The sequence below is a fragment of the Hippichthys cyanospilos genome, chromosome 15, assembly GCF_059441005.1.
Source record: "Hippichthys cyanospilos isolate Australia breed blue-spotted pipefish chromosome 15, RoL_Hcya_1.0, whole genome shotgun sequence".
Lineage (NCBI taxonomy): Eukaryota > Metazoa > Chordata > Actinopteri > Syngnathiformes > Syngnathidae > Hippichthys > Hippichthys cyanospilos.
Genome location: NC_142383.1, coordinates 1,672,501 through 1,690,000, shown reverse-complemented (window position 1 = coordinate 1,690,000; position 17,500 = coordinate 1,672,501). Strand labels below are relative to the sequence as shown.

The following is a 17,500-nucleotide window of genomic DNA, read 5'->3' as shown; positions in this document are numbered from 1 at the left end:
ATCATTGCATTGTAACTCAATCAACTGTATTTGGAGGTTTGGCGGTGAGCTTTCTACATCAACTGCAAATGCATTACTGAGCAGTGCAAACCTACTTTTTTGTGCTTCAAAGTCAGCTAATCGGCGTCGAAAGTCAGCGGCAAGTACACTAATTTTATCAGCAAACTCTGCGCTCAGGAAAACACTGGTAGATAGCTTATCTTTCATGGTCTGACAGCTAGGAAAGTGGCTCAAGTTTTCTTTCCGCATTTGTGCCTCCCACAGAGTCAGTTTGGTTTGAAACGTCTTCACTGTACTGTACATATCAGAGATGACACGAGCCCGACCCTGCAGCTGCACGTTCATTGCTTTCAGATGAGTCGTAATGTCACACAGCAAAGCCATTTCACACAAAAACCTTTCGTTCTGAGTTGTAGTGTGTCTTTCCCTTTGCGGTCCAAGAACCGACAAATCTCCTCACGAAGCTCAAAACATCCGCACAACACCTTTCCCTGGCTTAGCCTCCGCACGTCAGTGTGATAGAGCATATCACCATGCTCCGTGATATAACCAGAGATGTTTTCCTTCTGCATCTTCTCCTTTTCCACCAGTCCACTCCTATGTCCACACATCGCAGGTGCTCCGTTTGTTGTCAAACCCACAAGTTTTCCCCAAGGCAGCTCCATCTCGTTTATACATCTTGAGACCTCTTCATACAAATCATGTCCTGTAGTTGTGCCATGCATAGGACGTAACGCTAACAACTCCTCACGTCACGTTTAGGCTGGAGTCCACTCCGCGGATGAAAACTGACAACAGGGCAATGTCAGAAATGTCTGTGCTCTCGTCCACAGCCAGGAAATATGCGATGAAATCTTTTCCCATTAACAAGCTGCTCTTTTAGATTGATAGAAAGCAGGGCTACTCGCCCAGCAATGGTATTTCTCCTCAGGTTGACGTTTAAAAAGAGCTGTCTTTTGTTGGGGGCAAACTTCGTCACAGACTTTAAGCATGCAGTTTTTGATGAAATCCCCCTCTGTAAATGGCCGGGCTGATTTAGCGATATCCTCTGCTAAAATAAAACTTGCCTTAACAGCAGCCTCACTTTGTGACTTGGCTTTTCTGAACAGACCCTGTCGAGATTTGAGGCCTCGTTTTAATTCCTCAACCTTATGTAGACTTTGTTCCTTGTCCATAATCTTGTTTTTGTCCACGTGTTTTGTTTCATGATGCCGTCTCATATTATACTCTTTCATCACCGCCACATTTTCTCCACATAGAAGACACATGGGTTTTCCAGCTACCTCCGTGAACATGTACGATAACTCCCACCTTGTTTGAAACCCCCGGTTTTCATGGTCCACCTTCCCTTTTGCCATTGTTGATGGGTATCTGTAAGATAACTTTTACTGTTATGCTGACGATTGCTAATAAATAATTATATGAAGCCGCCTCCCATTCAGCGCGTCCCCGTGGGAAATGTAGTATTGGTGTGTACAATATATCTGCGGGCTGCTGGCTTGCAGCGGGCTGCAGGCCGGATCTAATAATAAATTACTATCATCACGGGGGCCCGATAAAACACTCTTGCGGGCCTGATGTGGCCCGCGGGCCTTGACTTTGACATATGGGCATGAAGGAAAAACTGCCACCAAAATGCGTACAAAGCCCCATTCTATTCTGAATTGTAATTTCTAATATACTGCAAATCTGATGTTTTACTACGCATTTATTGCAATTAATGCATCCCTTCAGTTGCGAATGAGAGATGAGAAAAAAAATGTTTGACCAAAGTAGTTTACACACCAAGCCACCAGATGGTCTAATGATTTTCCTTGGATATCATCCCTTGCATAAAGACACTTCTGTAGTGCTCAGGGCTGATGGTAGATGTAACCATGCGCTCACCATGCTCTGACGCATTGAATGTTCTCTGTATACAAATAAACCTGACTTGCCCCTCCATGAGTCGTTTCCTTAACGTGGTGGATTGGTTTGCGTGTCCCAATGATCCCAGCAGCTAAGGTGGCTGGGGCTTTAAGCCCCTGGTAGGGTCACCCATGGTAAACAGGTCGTAGGTGAGGGACCAGATTAAGGAAGGCTCAGTAAACACTTATGATGAATAAAAACTTTGGGATGGATGTGGAGCTTGTTGGAGAGAGCCTGGTAGCCGGGCCTGCAACTACGGGGCCTGGCCTGGCTCAGCCTGAAAGGATAACGTGGGCCTACCCTTCCCATGGGCTCGCTACCTGTGGGAGGGACCGTAGGAGTCAGGTGCAGGACACCTTAGGCTGCAGTTTAATGATCAACTTTGTGGTCGTATTGGACACTCTCTGTGAAGAGAGGGGAAGAGCTGTCAAGTGATCACCACCTGGTGGCGTGATGTCAAACCTGGCAGACAAAAATGTACTGTAAGGCTCTGCTGAGAATGTCTCAAGACTCCCCTGTCAGAAGGAGTTTCCACTCCCACCTCTGGCAGGATGTGGGGGACATAGAGTCCGAGTGGACCATGTTCCGAGCCTCCATTGTTGAGGCAGTTGATAGGAGTTGTGACCTTAGGTGAATGGTGCCTGTCGTGGCGGCAATCCTCGAACCTGTTGTTCCTGGAAGATTTTCAAGATAAAAGCGTACCAAGGCCATTCGTGTTGTGAATTACTAGTGATGGTACAATTTATTTGGAAGCATTTGGCTAGCTTTCTCACAGTGTACTGGAGCTGTTTTACTTCAATATGACATGCAGCACATTCTCCCATGTGTTGTTGCACTTCTGGCTCAAAAAAACAAACAAACAAAAAAAAAACGGATCTTGTCCCAAACAGACTGATCTTGTCCCATAGTTACTACCCCATAAAAGTGTCTATTGTTGGATTGCATGTGCATTGGTCCACTACATTTATTCTGCTTCTGTAAAATTGCAATACATTTAATTGTTTCTGGATTACGTTATAGTACATTTCGTCTTTGTTCAGCGTTTTACTACAGTTTGAGTACATAATGATCGGCTGTTTTGTTTAGTGTCACCCTTTTTTTCCTGTCTGACTTGTTAAACATGGATCAAAATTGATATCTACAGTGAGTGTTTTGCTTGACCCTTTGTTGTGTTTACTTTACTTTACTTTTATTTACTTTATGGTTTTACATATGCAGTAATGTTTGATCAGTTTGACTTTTACTTGTGTATTATGAGTGCCTGATTATAGAATGACTTTAACAGGTGGTGTTATTGTCAAGGTTATGAACATATTTTGGCTGGAGAGTGCAGAGAACTGGAGTGGTTTAAATGGAGATTTACTTGCCCTAGACGACTGTTCACAACATCCTCCTAGCAGTAGATAAGTTTGAGTAAATCATGATGGGCTGTTTTGTTCTGAGTTGCCCTTTTTGTCCGACTTGTTTGCAGGTTGAGGAAAGAGGCCCAGATCAGCTCTGTATTGGATTGTATCTTATTGGACTTCAGAGATAAACTCTGATCAAAACTGAACTCTACAGTGAGTGTTTTGCTTGACCTTTCGTTGTATTGTTTCAGTATTTACCTTTTAATGGAGATTAAATGAACATGCAAATAATTAAGTGTAGTAACAGGAAAGTGGAATCCACCACACCTATAAATTCAACACTATCCTAAAGTGGTAATACTACTACTAGTAGTAGTAGTTTTGTTGAGCAAGTCAAAGTTTGTCTCTTACTGCAGTTGGACTAATCTATTGACGTGAGTGACACAGCCCATGTGTATTTTCATTTGCATGCTGTGTGTGTGTGTGTTTGTCCTGGCCTCTCTGGTTAGTGGGTCAATGTATTTGTTTATCAGAACAATGTTAGTCGCAGAAAGGCAAGCAAACAGAGCAGGGGGATAAAAGTACATAGTATGGGTAAGGTTACACGTTTCCATGTTGACTGCCGTGTATCGACGTATGTCTTATACTAATGACAGAAAATGCATAGAATTCTTTCTTACTTCCATCGATCAGTTTTCTATAGGCGCTTATCCGCACTAGGTACTCAGGCTTACTGGTGCTTATCCAAGCCATCTTCAGGCAGTGGGCGGGGGATAACCCTGAACTGGTTGCCAGCCAATCACAGGTCACACAGGGACGGCCAAACCTTCAAGCAAATATCGTACCTGGGGCCAATTTAGAGTGTCCAATACACCTGCCGTGCATGCTTTGGGAATGTGGCAGAAAGACTGAAAGCCTGGAGAGAACCCATGATGGCACAGGGAGAACATTCAAAGTCCACACACAAAGGCTGAAGCGAGCTGGAATTGAACTTGGTTTTTCCAACTGTGAGGCAGTCATGGTAACCACTCCTCCACCGTGCCACCTAATGCTTTACTTATCAGTTTAAATATTTCAAATGTCCACTACTCACCGTCTTGTGTGAGGCTATCTCTGTATCCGCTGAGGTTGAGGTGTGTAACAGTGGAGCTCAGATGATTGACTACGCTCTTTACATGATCGCTGTTGAAACGGCACCATGATATGTTCAATTGTTCTATTCTGTAGGCAGAAGTCAACAAAAGGACATAAAGATGAAGGCATTATTTTGTAGAGATTGAAGAATGAATCAAGAATGGACCTGGAGCAGGATTGTAGCATACGAGTGAGAGGATCAGCGGAGAAGTCGAAGCAGCCACTCAGGTTGAGCTGTCGTAGATGCGCATTCTGGCCCAGATTACTGCAAGATAAAAGTCAAGAGTAAACATCCAACCATTTTCAAAACATCCAGTCCTCCAGTATGATTGCACTGTATTTTATTGGTTACCTTAAAATGAAATCTACCCGCTGCATAATATCAACACTCGGCAATTACTAAAGATAGGTTTGCGCTTTAATATGAATGGGAAGAGATCTTGTTACATTGCACACCATCAACATTTCTCGTGCCTGCAGAGCACAAAATCTATTTTCTTATGCTACATGCACACAGAACACAACAAAGCGCGTCGTTTACGCACAACGCGAGGCGTTTTGTAGCGGGATCAAGATGATCACTTTTGTGAAGTCACTTTTTGTCACGCGAAAGGAGGGGAGTCGGCTTGCTGTCCACTTTACACTGGATCCGGAAAGTTCTCCCTTCCGCCATTCTACTAGCCAGATGAGTGCTCTTGCTTGGTTCCGTTTTTGTATTGAAAGCTCAGCTGGCCATGTTGGACAGCACCTGGTGACCGCAAACCGGCCGCCATGATTCATTCCTGCCTCGTGTGAGACGTTGAACCTTCCCGAAGTTGATTGGCTGTCACGACATGACACGCGACAGAAGGTAACATTTTTTTACTTCACGCGACAGGCGCAATTACGCGCAGCGCAGCTTCGCGTGGAGACGTGCGGCATCTCGCATTGCGCCATACGTGTCCATCGCATTGCCGGACGTACCATCCTGCCCTGTCGCGCAAACTTAAGGCAGGTTTTTTTTTTTTTTTTTTTGCACCTCCACACACACGCACACAAAGATTTACAGTAGATATGCTTACAAGAGAAGTTAAAGTTTTAATATTGCTTTTAATAGGATGTCACAGAATAGGACATCTAATTGCACAAACCAAAAAGTGTAACAACTTTGTCCTTCTACATTGTTCCTCCTCTTTTTTTCAGTTTTTTTTTGTGCAGTGAGTTTGGGTAATTTTGACATTCACACAGGTTGCCCTTCCCCCTACAGAGAGCGAGCGGTATGCTAATCCGTCAGGGGGGTATTTGTAGTAATATTACTCGGGCATTGCATGTTTTTCATGTTTACTGTTGTCAGCGTAGTCACCACTTGAAAGAGGTTAGTTTTCGAATGGATGATTATAGCTATTTCATTAAACTGTCCAAAATAAAGTGGATGTTGTATTTGCAAACACAACTGTCTTCACCTGAAAATATCACGTTCGTTTCTGTACTGGCATTAAGGCTGTGTGAATGAGAAGATATTCTTAGCAGATATCTTGATACAATATGGATATGAGTTAAGTGAACATTAAGCATCTTTAACCCTTTCACTTCTTTTGGGAAAATACATCCTTGCGCTTTTGAAAAAATGGAAGTGGGTATTGGATTGGTAGCAGTAAGATGAAATGGCATGATTTTTGTGCAACGACTTAAGTGTGCGTGTGTTGACCTGTACCAATTTGTGTTGCATATGTTGGGTGGCATGACAAATTACAAAATTACATTTTTGGGGTAAGGCCTGCCACACAGGTTTCTGAATGAGACTGTCACAATAACAGGTGGCCACTCTTGCGCATTTTGTGATGTGAAGTGTGTTGTACTCAGTGCAATGTGAACTGTGGCCAAATGATTGTGTTCTGACATTCCCTGTACAATGCTACATTGTACCACTTATTTTATTTTTTTTATTAACTTCACAAAAAGATTGCGGGAGTTAACTCTTTCAGTGCCAAGTGTTATTTGAAAAGGTGACCCCTTGAGCAGTGGTTCTCAAACTTTTTTTAGTTATGTACCCCTGTGAAATATGTTTTGAGCCAAGTACCCTTCAACCAGTTCAAAACATTTTGGGGTTAAAAAAAAAATAAAAAATAAAACATGCATTCAGCATCTGATTCATAGGTCTTAAACTCCAGTCCTCGAGGGCCGCAGTACTGCATGTTTTTGATGCTTCTGTCAGTAAATCACCTGAATTAAATTATTAGCTCATCAGCAAGCTCTGCAGGAGTTTGAAAATGATCCGAATCATTTGAATCAAGTGTGTTTAAGAGAGCAGTATGGAAAACATGCATGTTTGTGGCCCTCGAGGACTGGGGTTTAAGGCCCCTGCAACTTCATTTGCATTAGTCCACAAAAAAAAAAAACAACCTAAAATGTCCTCTTTTGGATTATAGAAGAAATCTGTTATCAAAAAGGAATAACTTAATACATATTTTTACACAAAAAAATAATCAATATAAAGTGTCAGACCTGTCCATCAACAAAAAATAATTATCAATAAATATTGTCCCCAGAAAAATATTAAACATAAAGCATCCCGTTTTGAGATGACAGTAATCTATTCACATAAATCATTAACTTATTAAAAAATGTGTGTGTCCCCCCTAAAATAATCAACAGAAAGTACCTGTCTCAAAAATAAATAATTACAAATTAATATTTGATCACAGAATAATATTAAATCATTAACTTCACAGGTAACGAGAGGTGGCACATGACAAGTAGGGTCGAACCATTCCAGTAGGGGGGAGAATCTGTGTTTGTACAATAAAGAAATTGAATAACCTACTGAATTTAAAATTTGTTTTATGAACTTATATTTTCCTGAAACAATGTAATCATTATTTTCAAAGCATTTCTGCATGTTTGTTTTAATTTAAAATCTCGAGTTGCCCCATAAGTTCCTTCAAGTACCACCAGGGGTACTAGTACTAGTCCTAGTTGAGAACCACTGCCTTACCGCGCAAGCCGATTTCGAGCATTTGGACGGATCTTTCGAGAAAATGTAATGTGCTATGGCTACGTACACATTGGTGGTACTATACGAAAGACTTAATTCCATTCTTTACGTAGAAAAAGAAATTAAAATTCTACCTTATTCTGTTAAAAAATAGGTCATTTGAGTGGCATTAAGCTAATTTGGACTAAAGGAGAAAATTTGCTTTTTGTGAAATGTTTTGTGAGATATTTATTCTGCACAAGTGACTTTGACACTAATATTTTTTGTTTCGTCACTAGTGTCATCTGAAACAGCTCAACAGTCCTTCCATTTGAAAAAACTAAGAACAAAAAAGGGTAAATGTGTTTTTGATGGCAAAATAAGAGTATAGTTTGCGTATATATAGTGTATAACTACACAACTAAAGTACTTAGTATTAATAGGAGGGCTGGCCATGAGTGTCATCTACCAGTCATTTAAAAATAAATAAAAAAAGTTTAACTGTAGTATTTTTTTTTTAAGTATTTTTCATGACGAAGATTGTCGCCCATGGCACTGAAAAGGTTCAGAAAGAGGAACATCACAGAACTAGGACCTGATCAATTATCACAAGGAAAGTGTGGAAATACTGAAATGTGATACTTGCCTCCATTCAACTGGAATCTTGTAAAATTATAAATATGGTCAGATGTATGGTCAACTGTTTTGGAACACAATGTAAATGTACTGTATACATTGTTCCACAAGTTAACCATTTTCATGTAAATCGATTTCAATATTAAATTCTTGAGTGTTCATATTTCAATGACGATATGATAAAGACATACAGCATCCCCAGCCCAGAATGGCAATTAGTGAGGACCAAAGTTTTGGAAATATACACATTGTGACGTAGTTTTATTTATTTATTTTTTTTGTATTCACTCAGCATCAGCACGGTGATATGGGTCATTTAAATTTAGATGTTGTTATGGGCTCTTATTGCCTACAACTACAGAAGAAAGCGCAGTGGAGAGAACTAACCTGATAATGTTGTCGGAGAGTTGCAGGCCTTCCAGACTAAGACACTCTAACAGTTTACAGTTACAGATGATGCTCTCAAGAGTGGGTGTGGTAATGATGGAGTTGGAAAGGTCCATTTCAGTAAGCTGCAGTGTGCTAACAAAACACACACAAAAACAAGTTTTCACTAGGGGTGTCTCAACAAAAAAATTTCACTTCCCATACAGATACTAAAGCCTGGAGTACTGTCTGATACTGATCAGATATCAGCAGGAATGATACAGGTTTTGATTTATTTTTTATTAGTAGAGACTTTATCAAGTGGTACTATCCAATAAAATAGTCAGCAACAGGATTGAATGAATGAAAAAATAAGATCCATATATTCCAAACAAACATTTGGATTACTTAAATCAGGGGTGTCAAATTCATTTTTACTGTGAGCCACATTGTAATTGTATTTTCTGTCAGAGTTTGACTGTTGAAATCAAATCAATTTTAAATGTGTTCGTAACACATGTATCCCAAACAAACATTTGGATTACTTAAATGGGGTGTCAAACTCATTTTTACTGTGAGACACATTGTAATTGTAGTCTCTGTCAAGAGTTTGACTGTGAAATCAAATCAATTCTAAATGTGTTCGTAACACACTTACCTAGTTATGAAATCAGAGGCTGGCAAAAACTGTTCAAAGGAGAGTTTGGGAATTAAAAAAAATAAAATAAAAAACTAGTCGTCCCCCAAATGTTTTTAAAGTTGAAGACTAATAATAATTTAGCCAGAAACTTGAAGTCAAATCAGCATTTCGTGGGCCACATAAAATGATGTGGTTTGCCGGATCATTTAGTTTATGTTTGTGGTGGGCCTAGCCTTTGAAACTAGTGACCTAAATTATACTTCAAACATGAGAATGTTTATGTTTAATCTGAATAAAACAGATACAAAATGAATCAAAGAACTTGGAAAAATATTTTTTTTTGCTGTAGATTGATATCATATGATGTTGATTTTTTTCTTTTTATTGACATATTTTGCCATGAGACAGACATTGGATATCAGTAATGGATCGGAACACTCCGGGTTTTTACCATTTAAATTACAGTATTGCTTGCTGAAGATAGAAATGTACAAAATCTCACAAAAGTGAATACAATCTTCACATTTTAGTAATTTTTGTAATACATATTCATGGGACAGCTCGGAGAAAAAAAAAAAGACACTTAACTACACTAGCTAGGGGTGTGCCTAAAAATAAATTTTAATCGGAATCGCGACATTGACTTCGATTTAAATCGATATAAAAAGGTAATTAAATCGATATTTAAATAAAATAAATCGACACGATTCCTGTTGGCTAGACGCTGTCATGATGCCACCGCAGCCCTCTTCGAGATTGTCTACGTGCGTTGTTTGACCGCAGTCTTGTCTCTTTCCGACAGCTGCAAGTTTAAATGTCTCTGTTCTGCCTTTCAGTTACAGTAATTTGTTCTAGACGACTCTTGCAATGCTTTTATTTTGCCGCAAACTGTGCAAACAGGAAGCTTGGTAAGCTGTCGAGCATGGTAGTTACACAATTGACGTAAAAGACGTGATCAAAACCGTGTGGACCAAAACGCATAATGAAATGCAACAGGGGCAACACCTGTAGGCATAATGTTGTTCATTAAATTGTTAAGGTCATATTTAAAAGCTAAAGTGATGTATAAGGTCATTGCTTTTGCTCTTTTAACCTTGCTGTGAATGTGTGCTATCGGAAAACATGGTTGATTAGTGTTACCTTTATTCATAGTTTCACTCTGCTGATGTTGATGCCAAGATGCGCATTCAAAGCTACAAACTACTATGAGGACGTCTTGCGTCATCATTTGAGAGTTTAGCTTGATGTCTAGCTTGGACGAAGCTTATACTCGAATCAGTGACGACAGTATAGTTTCACTTCGCTCTTAAGGAAGAGACACTATTGAAATAAAAGAGCTAACCAAGAAAACATTCATACAGAACATAAAGCATATAGTTATTAATCAATGCAAAAAAATGTATGAAAACTCACAAATAATTTACCAACACATATTACTCACATACATGCAAATGAATGAAAATTCTGTCTCTACTGTACTAAATAATATGTTACAAACAATTGTGACTGATAATGCTCCTGATCAATTTAGCTGCGCACTTGAAAAAGTTCATCTTTATATCTGGTTTGTCATAAATGTAGTGAGAAAGATCAAAAGTTTTCAATTGGGCAAGTTTAAAAATATAATAATAATAATTGTGGCTCAATGTAGCACCGCCTTCGTGCAGTGAGCATCCAGTCACGTCACGTTCAACGTGAGGCCTCTAGATGACAAACTTATGGCTCGATTGACTATTACAGCTGTCAAAAAAGCATTAGGGCCACTGACATATTGATCTGCGCTTGCACAGAAGCTGGCACTGTGTTGATGCGAATGTCCTGGCTTCTGGCAAAAGCAGATTTCACACAACATAGCGACACAAGTTAGCTGAATTCTAATTGGCTAAAAAAATCTAACATAAAACTACAGCACTGCAAGGAGTGTAACCAAATGGATTTAAAATGACACGAAAAGAACATGATATGGAGAATAATTTCATATCTAAAATATATATATTTAGTAAAAATGATTGTAAAATGAAATTGACTTTTATTATAGTTATTATAATTATTATAGTTTATTATAGTTATGATAATAGGTTATTTTAGCAGAGAAGGCCTTGCTGGCCCTGACAGCTCACCACTTGTAATTACTGTAATGCAGACATGTCCAAAGTCCGGCCCGGGAGCCAAATGCGGCCCGTGGTCAATTTCCATCCGGCCCACAGCCTCTGTCATAAAATCGTCTGGCCCGCATGGAGAGTACATTGAGCAGCAGCGCTGTTACCTGCGTGTGCTAAATGCTGCTATCTCTAGGCTCAATTAGGAACAACAAATTAATATATGAGTAATAGTAGTAGTTATATGAGTAATTGACTGTATGAGTCCCTAATTTTCTAAAATGGCGACAATCAACTAAAGGAGGAAAGTTGAGCTGCAGTGTGACGCAGTGAGCTGAGGTCAGCACCAGCACCTTTATACAGTATCGCCAACTTTTACCGACAGCTGGATAAGGACAAGTTTCCGAGAGATTCGAGCATTCGGTAAGAAAATGCTAAGCTTGTTCGGGTCGACGTATTTGTGTGAGAAGACATTCTCGGTTATGATCTTAAAGAAGAGCCATGTGATGACACGGCTACTGGACTCTCGCTTAAAAGACATTTTGCGCATCCATACTACTGCCAGAGAGTCACACCTGGCCTTTGTCCTGCACACCAGATCTCAGTTTCACCCATCACACCCGTCATTTTTCATTTTCGATAAGTCAGAAAACGTAACGTAAAACGTAAGTTTTCACTCCAGAATAATAAACATTTAAAAATCCTATCAACATTTATAGTTACTAATTTCATATTTTAAATGAAGCCTGCACTTGTTGATATGCCTATTACTTGCTCTATTCTGTTATTGTTTAAAAATTCTATAAATATTAAACTGCCATGGTGAGATATTTTTTTGTTTTAAATGTAATTTGCACCCAAGAGTACAATTACTTCTGTTTAACTGTTACTAAAAAGTTAGTGTTAAAAAAAAAAGTGAAGTTAAGTGAATATTCAATTTCAATATTTAATATCAATTCAATTTTGATATGCATGTTTCAAATTAACCAAAACACATGCTTAAGGTAGCTGAAATGAAAAAAAAAAAGCAAATGTTAAACACAAAACGGCTCGCTGAAATGTATTTAAATTCATTGCTGTTATATGCATAGAACGCCTGCCAAGGTCGGCCCCCTTACATTTTTAACACACCAAATCTGGCCCACTTTGCAAAAAGTTTGGACACCCCTGCTGTAATGCATTACTTTTTACTGTAACGCGGTAATGTAATATATTACACACAAAAAAAATAGTAACACTGTACTCGTTACAAACAAGATCAAAGTAATACATTACAATGCATTTTTACTAAGATGCCAACAAGCTAAAGACTTGATCTCGTGTGAGTGCTTACATTATTGTAAATTTGTCATGTTTCTGTTGTGGGTTTGGGTCGTTTGTTTGGTTTTTTTTGTGTTTTGTTTTGGGGGGTTTTGGTATTTTCAAGTTTTGGGTTCCCTTTTGGTTCCCTTTGCGTCTATCCTTGTTAGTGTTAGCCCTCTCCAGGCAGATGTTGCAAATTTGAAACAATAATATGAGTCCCCTAGGTATTCCACATTAATATTGTTTGAGGCATTTTTTTTGGACGTTTGAAAAAAAAACAAAAAACACTTAGTTTGAGGCTGAAAGAATTAGTAGATTCCACCTGTCTGTGTACCTGCCCTCCGTGTGTCACCCAATCAGCTCCCTTTGCCTGTTGCTCCTCTTCAGTTGTTTCGTGTTTCCTTGTTGAGCCTCTAGTTTAATTAGCCAGAGTTTGTGTTCAGTTAGCTGTCGGGTCATTGCCCCTGTTGCGTCATTGTTTTTGCTGCCACATGTCAGAGCCTTCTTCCAGTCCCCCATTTTCCTCGACTGCCAGTCGCTGTCCTCCTGTCATTACCCCGTGAGCTTAGCTTCTGTTTTGAGTTTTGTTTTGTTACTTCAATCTCTGTTCAGTTCTGGTTGGACTTTTCCCTCAGCTATTTAAATCTCTATTTTTTGAGCACCATCCTCCCAGCTTCCCCTGCGTTTTGTCCACCTTTTCCACACCCCATACCAACATGCCTCGAAATCATGACGTATTTAATGTGCATTTTACTGCTTAATTCCAACTTTAATTGGTTAGCCATGGGTCCCAAGATTGTTAGTGATGTTAAAGGTAGAAATGAGAAGATGATTAGTATGGAAACTAAGATGGGGATAAATAAGAAATATGAAGAATGCTAGGCTAGGCTACCCTGGCTAGGGATTATGTGGCCTTAAGTGGCTCGGGTCAATATCACCCAAAAGGTTAAAAAAAAAAAAAAAAATGTATTTTTCCTTTATATATTTTTTATCTAGGCTTGGGTTTTACACGCACTAGCTAATTACCATAGGTTTCTATTCCCGCCATACGATGATTTCGCCTTATGATCCCAACCCTGTAACGGATTAATTTCATATGGTGAGGGTCTAATGTATACAGTATATAATAAATTATGCCCTTGACTGAATAACTTTCCAGACAATTTGGTGACTCACTAAACTCAGACCAGCCACATAAATACTGTATCTGAACTTACCACATGCCCGTTAAGTGCAGGGTGTTTATGAAAGAGCGAGGGCATCGTAACCTGCTCACTCCGGTCTTCAACACCTGCTTCAGTGCTGGCCCCGTAGCATTCACTCCCTCCAGGTCCACGCTGTGCCACAGCGATACATCAAACCTAGAAGGCACAAACAAGGAACAAGCTAATTATCGACTGAAAGGATTCTCAAAGGCCGAAAACATAATCAACTCTGCATTGTTTTTTTAGTATCAGTGATAAGTCAAGTAATACATAATTATGTAATAATGAGCCAGAATGTAAAAAGTGAAAATGAAAAACTTTGGAAGGTAGAGAAGAGGAACAAAACAAACATGTCTAAAAATGATGTACAGTGATCCCTCTCTACTTTGCTTATTGCAAAGTAAGTAGGGGGGAATTATATTGCGGAGTTGGCTTCTCTTTCCGTGTCTTATCTGCACGTACTAGTCGGGATCACAGGATTACAAAGCTTTCTTTTGTCTTTCACGACCCCCCCCAAAAAATAGTGGTGTTCTCACCTGAGTGGCCAAGCAATCAGTCATTAAGCTCAAGAGGCACACCTCTGCGGCAATCTCCCAATGAAGGCAGGAGTTGTAACCCACTCCCAAATTTTAAATAGATTTTCTGCAGTAATATTTGTCTTAAATATGTATACCATGAAGACTTTTCACAGTTAGGGTTAGAAAAAAAAATCCGTGGGGCTGGGGGGGGCGCGACACTACTTCACGGTCCCCATCAACCGCAAAAAAAAAAAAAAAAAAAAAGGGATCACTGTATAGGGAAAGTACAGAGTCTATTCTTTCATTGAGTTGTGCTGTGTGGATAGTGTGGATCATAGAATTGTCAAAAAGCTCTGAAATGTTCTGCAGTGATTCAGCTAAATATTTTTGAAGTAGGGATTTGTGTAAATAGTTTGAGAACAACTTATGCAGTGTATTTACCAATAATAGGTACTGCAAGTGAAAATAAATAGATCAGTGAAAGTTCACAGCATTGCGAATTAGTAGCAATAACCACCCATTGAATGAATGGAAATATTTTTGACTAGAATGATCTTATGAACCTGTTATTATGATGTACTGTACTGTATAAATAACAAGGAAAAATCATAGTGGGCAATTCAAAGCCTTACGCCAACCGGTGCCAGCGTCTGCAAATGACTGACGTCCTGAGGAGGTCTGGCAGAGGGAGAAAAAAGAGGATCCTGAGAATGAGCTCATCTGGAAGGTGGTCCCATGAAATGCCTGTAGGACAATATCAACACATCGTTGAAGAATTAAGACAATTTGGCAGGATATGATTAAGACAGTATCTGTTCTTACCTGACCCAGACTCTTTCCTCTTCCTTGTTCGTTTGGAAATTACAAATCGGTTTGCTTCATTCTCCTTGCCCTTGAACACAGAATGTTGTGGTCTGTTCCCAGGTAACCACTGGTGAATGAGTTCCGTTGGGGTGCTGTCATTCTCCAGGGCCTCAGTCGGGAAGTCTTGCCACTTGCGCTTGCCACTCTTGACCTGGGACAACATGGCGCCCTGGACATCGAGACTGTCTAAATTCTGCGGAGGCACGCTTGGTGGAAGACAAATTAATACCGATGTTGTTGTGCATTTTTAATGCAGATCAAGTGTGAACACTTTATTCGCTTTTGATTCATATCTACTGAGGATGCAAGTTAGCTTGAGAGAATATTTTTCAGCAAAATGGCTTTGCCCGCCAAATTGATAAACTTTTTTTTTTTTACCGCGCAAATCCAGAAAAAAAGTCGTTTCAAACACAACAACACAAATGCATACAACTTTCAGGAAAGGTTGTAGTAACAATGACTATATGGAATTGTTTTCCACTTAATATGTCGTACTAAACGAAGGAGAAAGGATTGGGCGTAAGGCTTGCCGAACACAAAGAGCGGTCGCTGTACGCCAAGAGAAAACGTAAACAATTTTGCAAACTAGCATATTTTAAGAAAGGGCATTTTTTAAACATTGCACGGTGGAAAACCTGACACTTGTTAAGCAGTAAAGAAAAAGCCCTCCAGCAACCGGAATACCGCCTCGAAAGCAGCGTTCGTTTCACGCTGGATGGCATCCCTCATAGTATAATTTCGAGTCATGCACAAATCAATAGAAGCATACCTGTGTTCTTGAATCACCTCAGTTTCAAGATGATGGAAGCGGCAGAATTGATATCCAGCAATTACCGAAGAAGTTTACTATAGTATCTACTTGCAGTCCAAACTAGGCCGCTTTTAAACTCGCCGCCAGCTGCAGGGCGCTTTACACCATTGCGTCACTTACCCTGCGCCGAGTCTACATCCGTCCTCTGACAGATTCATCCGCGCAATCTCCATCAAAAGCACGTCATAACGTTTAAATATAATTTGCGTATATGATCTGTCGCGTGCAGATCTATTCACAAATGCTTTGTCCTTGGAAAAAAAAAAGAATATTCGTCTTGATTTTTACTTAAAAATGCAACGATTCTAAATAAAAAAAATCTGTGAAAATTCTTTTTCGGATTGAATTTTGATTTACTTTGGTAATTATTTTTTGAATAAATTTACTTTTCAATTCTATAGGTTTTGACATTTTAATGTTTTAATTTTTTGGTAGCATGTTTGGTTTTCATATTCATTTTTTAAAACCATTATTTCACTTTTAGATTGTTTTCGTTTGTTTTCGATTTGGTTTTTGAGTTTCAGACATGATCTTAATGTGGAGTTGAAGGCTTGGCTTCACTTAAGTGGGGAATCATGAACGACAGCCCAGAAGGCTTAAAACCTCCCCCATTGGACATCCGGCCTAGAACAATTGTAAAGCAACAAGAATTGATGCCAGGAACAAACATCAATTTAAAAATCTATTTCAGGCATTTGACGTATAACAGCCATAGTTTAGGCCGGATTAGAGCCATAGTTTAAACCAGACTTTCCAGTTCAGTAACGTCAGATTTCCAATCAACGCTGTACTGAAAAACGTACTGCCAAAAAACAGATCAATAGGGAATGATCAAGTGGAAAATGATTTCTAGACATCCATTTTCTGAGTTGCTCATTTTTGAAACTGAAAAAAATAAGATTTGAACATTGAAAAACAAAATCCAAATCTGTAAAGATGCCACTGGAAAAAAAAAAACCTAAAATTTCCCAAAATAAATGAAGTGAAATTACATAATTTATCCAAAGAATTACTGGACATTTTTCCAAGTACAAACCTTTTGACCCTAATGTAACTAGAGAGATTATTTTGGATGTTATTGCAAAAGCCGGAAAAAAAAAAAAAAAAGTCATAGCCAGATCTATTTGTTCATCCAAACACCAGCGTCACTTTGGGCCGCACTCCCCATTAGAGAATGGGTTAGGGAGAACTATAAAGAAATGACTTCTATTTGTATGAAATTTAATCTTTCATGATTATAGCGCATATATATTGTCATGCATTATATATACTGATTAAGGTGCAAAGAGTACCGGTAATTACTAAAATAATCAAAATAGAAGACAATGTGCATAAGTAGATTCTTGCGAGCTTTAGTGTTAATATTTTATTAGAATGGAAAATAAGTGTCAAACAAGGACGAATAAAAGCAGGAAGTACTTGTAAAAAAACTAAAGTCACATATTACAAATATAGATTTTTCTTCCAATATAGACATTTTTTATTTGATTGAAAATACAAATAATTATCATTTGGAATAGTGAAGTACAAACAATGTGAGATCTTGTTTTGATGAATGTACCCATCATGTAAACACATTTGACTTCAGGTGGGACTTAAGACTTGGCACCGTTGTGCGTCAGGGAAACTGCCTTGCTCCAAATGTGGTACCCCGTATATACATCTATAAAATAGACATTCATTTTCCTGCATTGGTATTCAAATTTGAAGTTTTTAGG

General features: G+C 39.0%; 2 protein-coding genes across 4 annotated transcripts in view; both read right to left on the bottom strand.

Moving 5' to 3' along the window:
- The window catches only part of skp2 (S-phase kinase-associated protein 2, E3 ubiquitin protein ligase), a 22,395-nt gene extending 6,508 nt beyond the window's left edge, over positions 1 to 15,887 (bottom strand). The window contains exons 1-7 of one of the 3 annotated variants that reach the window (XM_088435208.1): positions 15,741 to 15,887; positions 14,930 to 15,177; positions 14,740 to 14,851; positions 13,602 to 13,745; positions 8,365 to 8,499; positions 4,555 to 4,653; positions 4,348 to 4,475 (exon numbers count right to left, since the gene is read on the bottom strand). In XM_088435208.1, the coding sequence (XP_088291334.1) occupies positions 4,348 to 4,475; positions 4,555 to 4,653; positions 8,365 to 8,499; positions 13,602 to 13,745; positions 14,740 to 14,851; positions 14,930 to 15,134 (823 nt within the window). In that variant the 5' untranslated portion in view covers positions 15,135 to 15,177; positions 15,741 to 15,887. The remainder of the gene's footprint in view (positions 1 to 4,347; positions 4,476 to 4,554; positions 4,654 to 8,364; positions 8,500 to 13,601; positions 13,746 to 14,739; positions 14,852 to 14,929; positions 15,178 to 15,740) is intronic. The other 2 variants (XM_088435210.1, XM_088435209.1) reach the window with 2 other exon arrangements.
- Positions 15,888 to 17,234: 1,347 nt separating this feature from the next.
- The window catches only part of fpgs (folylpolyglutamate synthase), a 57,389-nt gene continuing 57,123 nt past the window's right edge, over positions 17,235 to 17,500 (bottom strand). Inside the window, exon 15 of the mRNA XM_088434343.1 lies at positions 17,235 to 17,500. This exon is cut by the window's right edge and continues 395 nt beyond it. The gene's annotated coding sequence lies outside the window, so the exon portion shown is untranslated.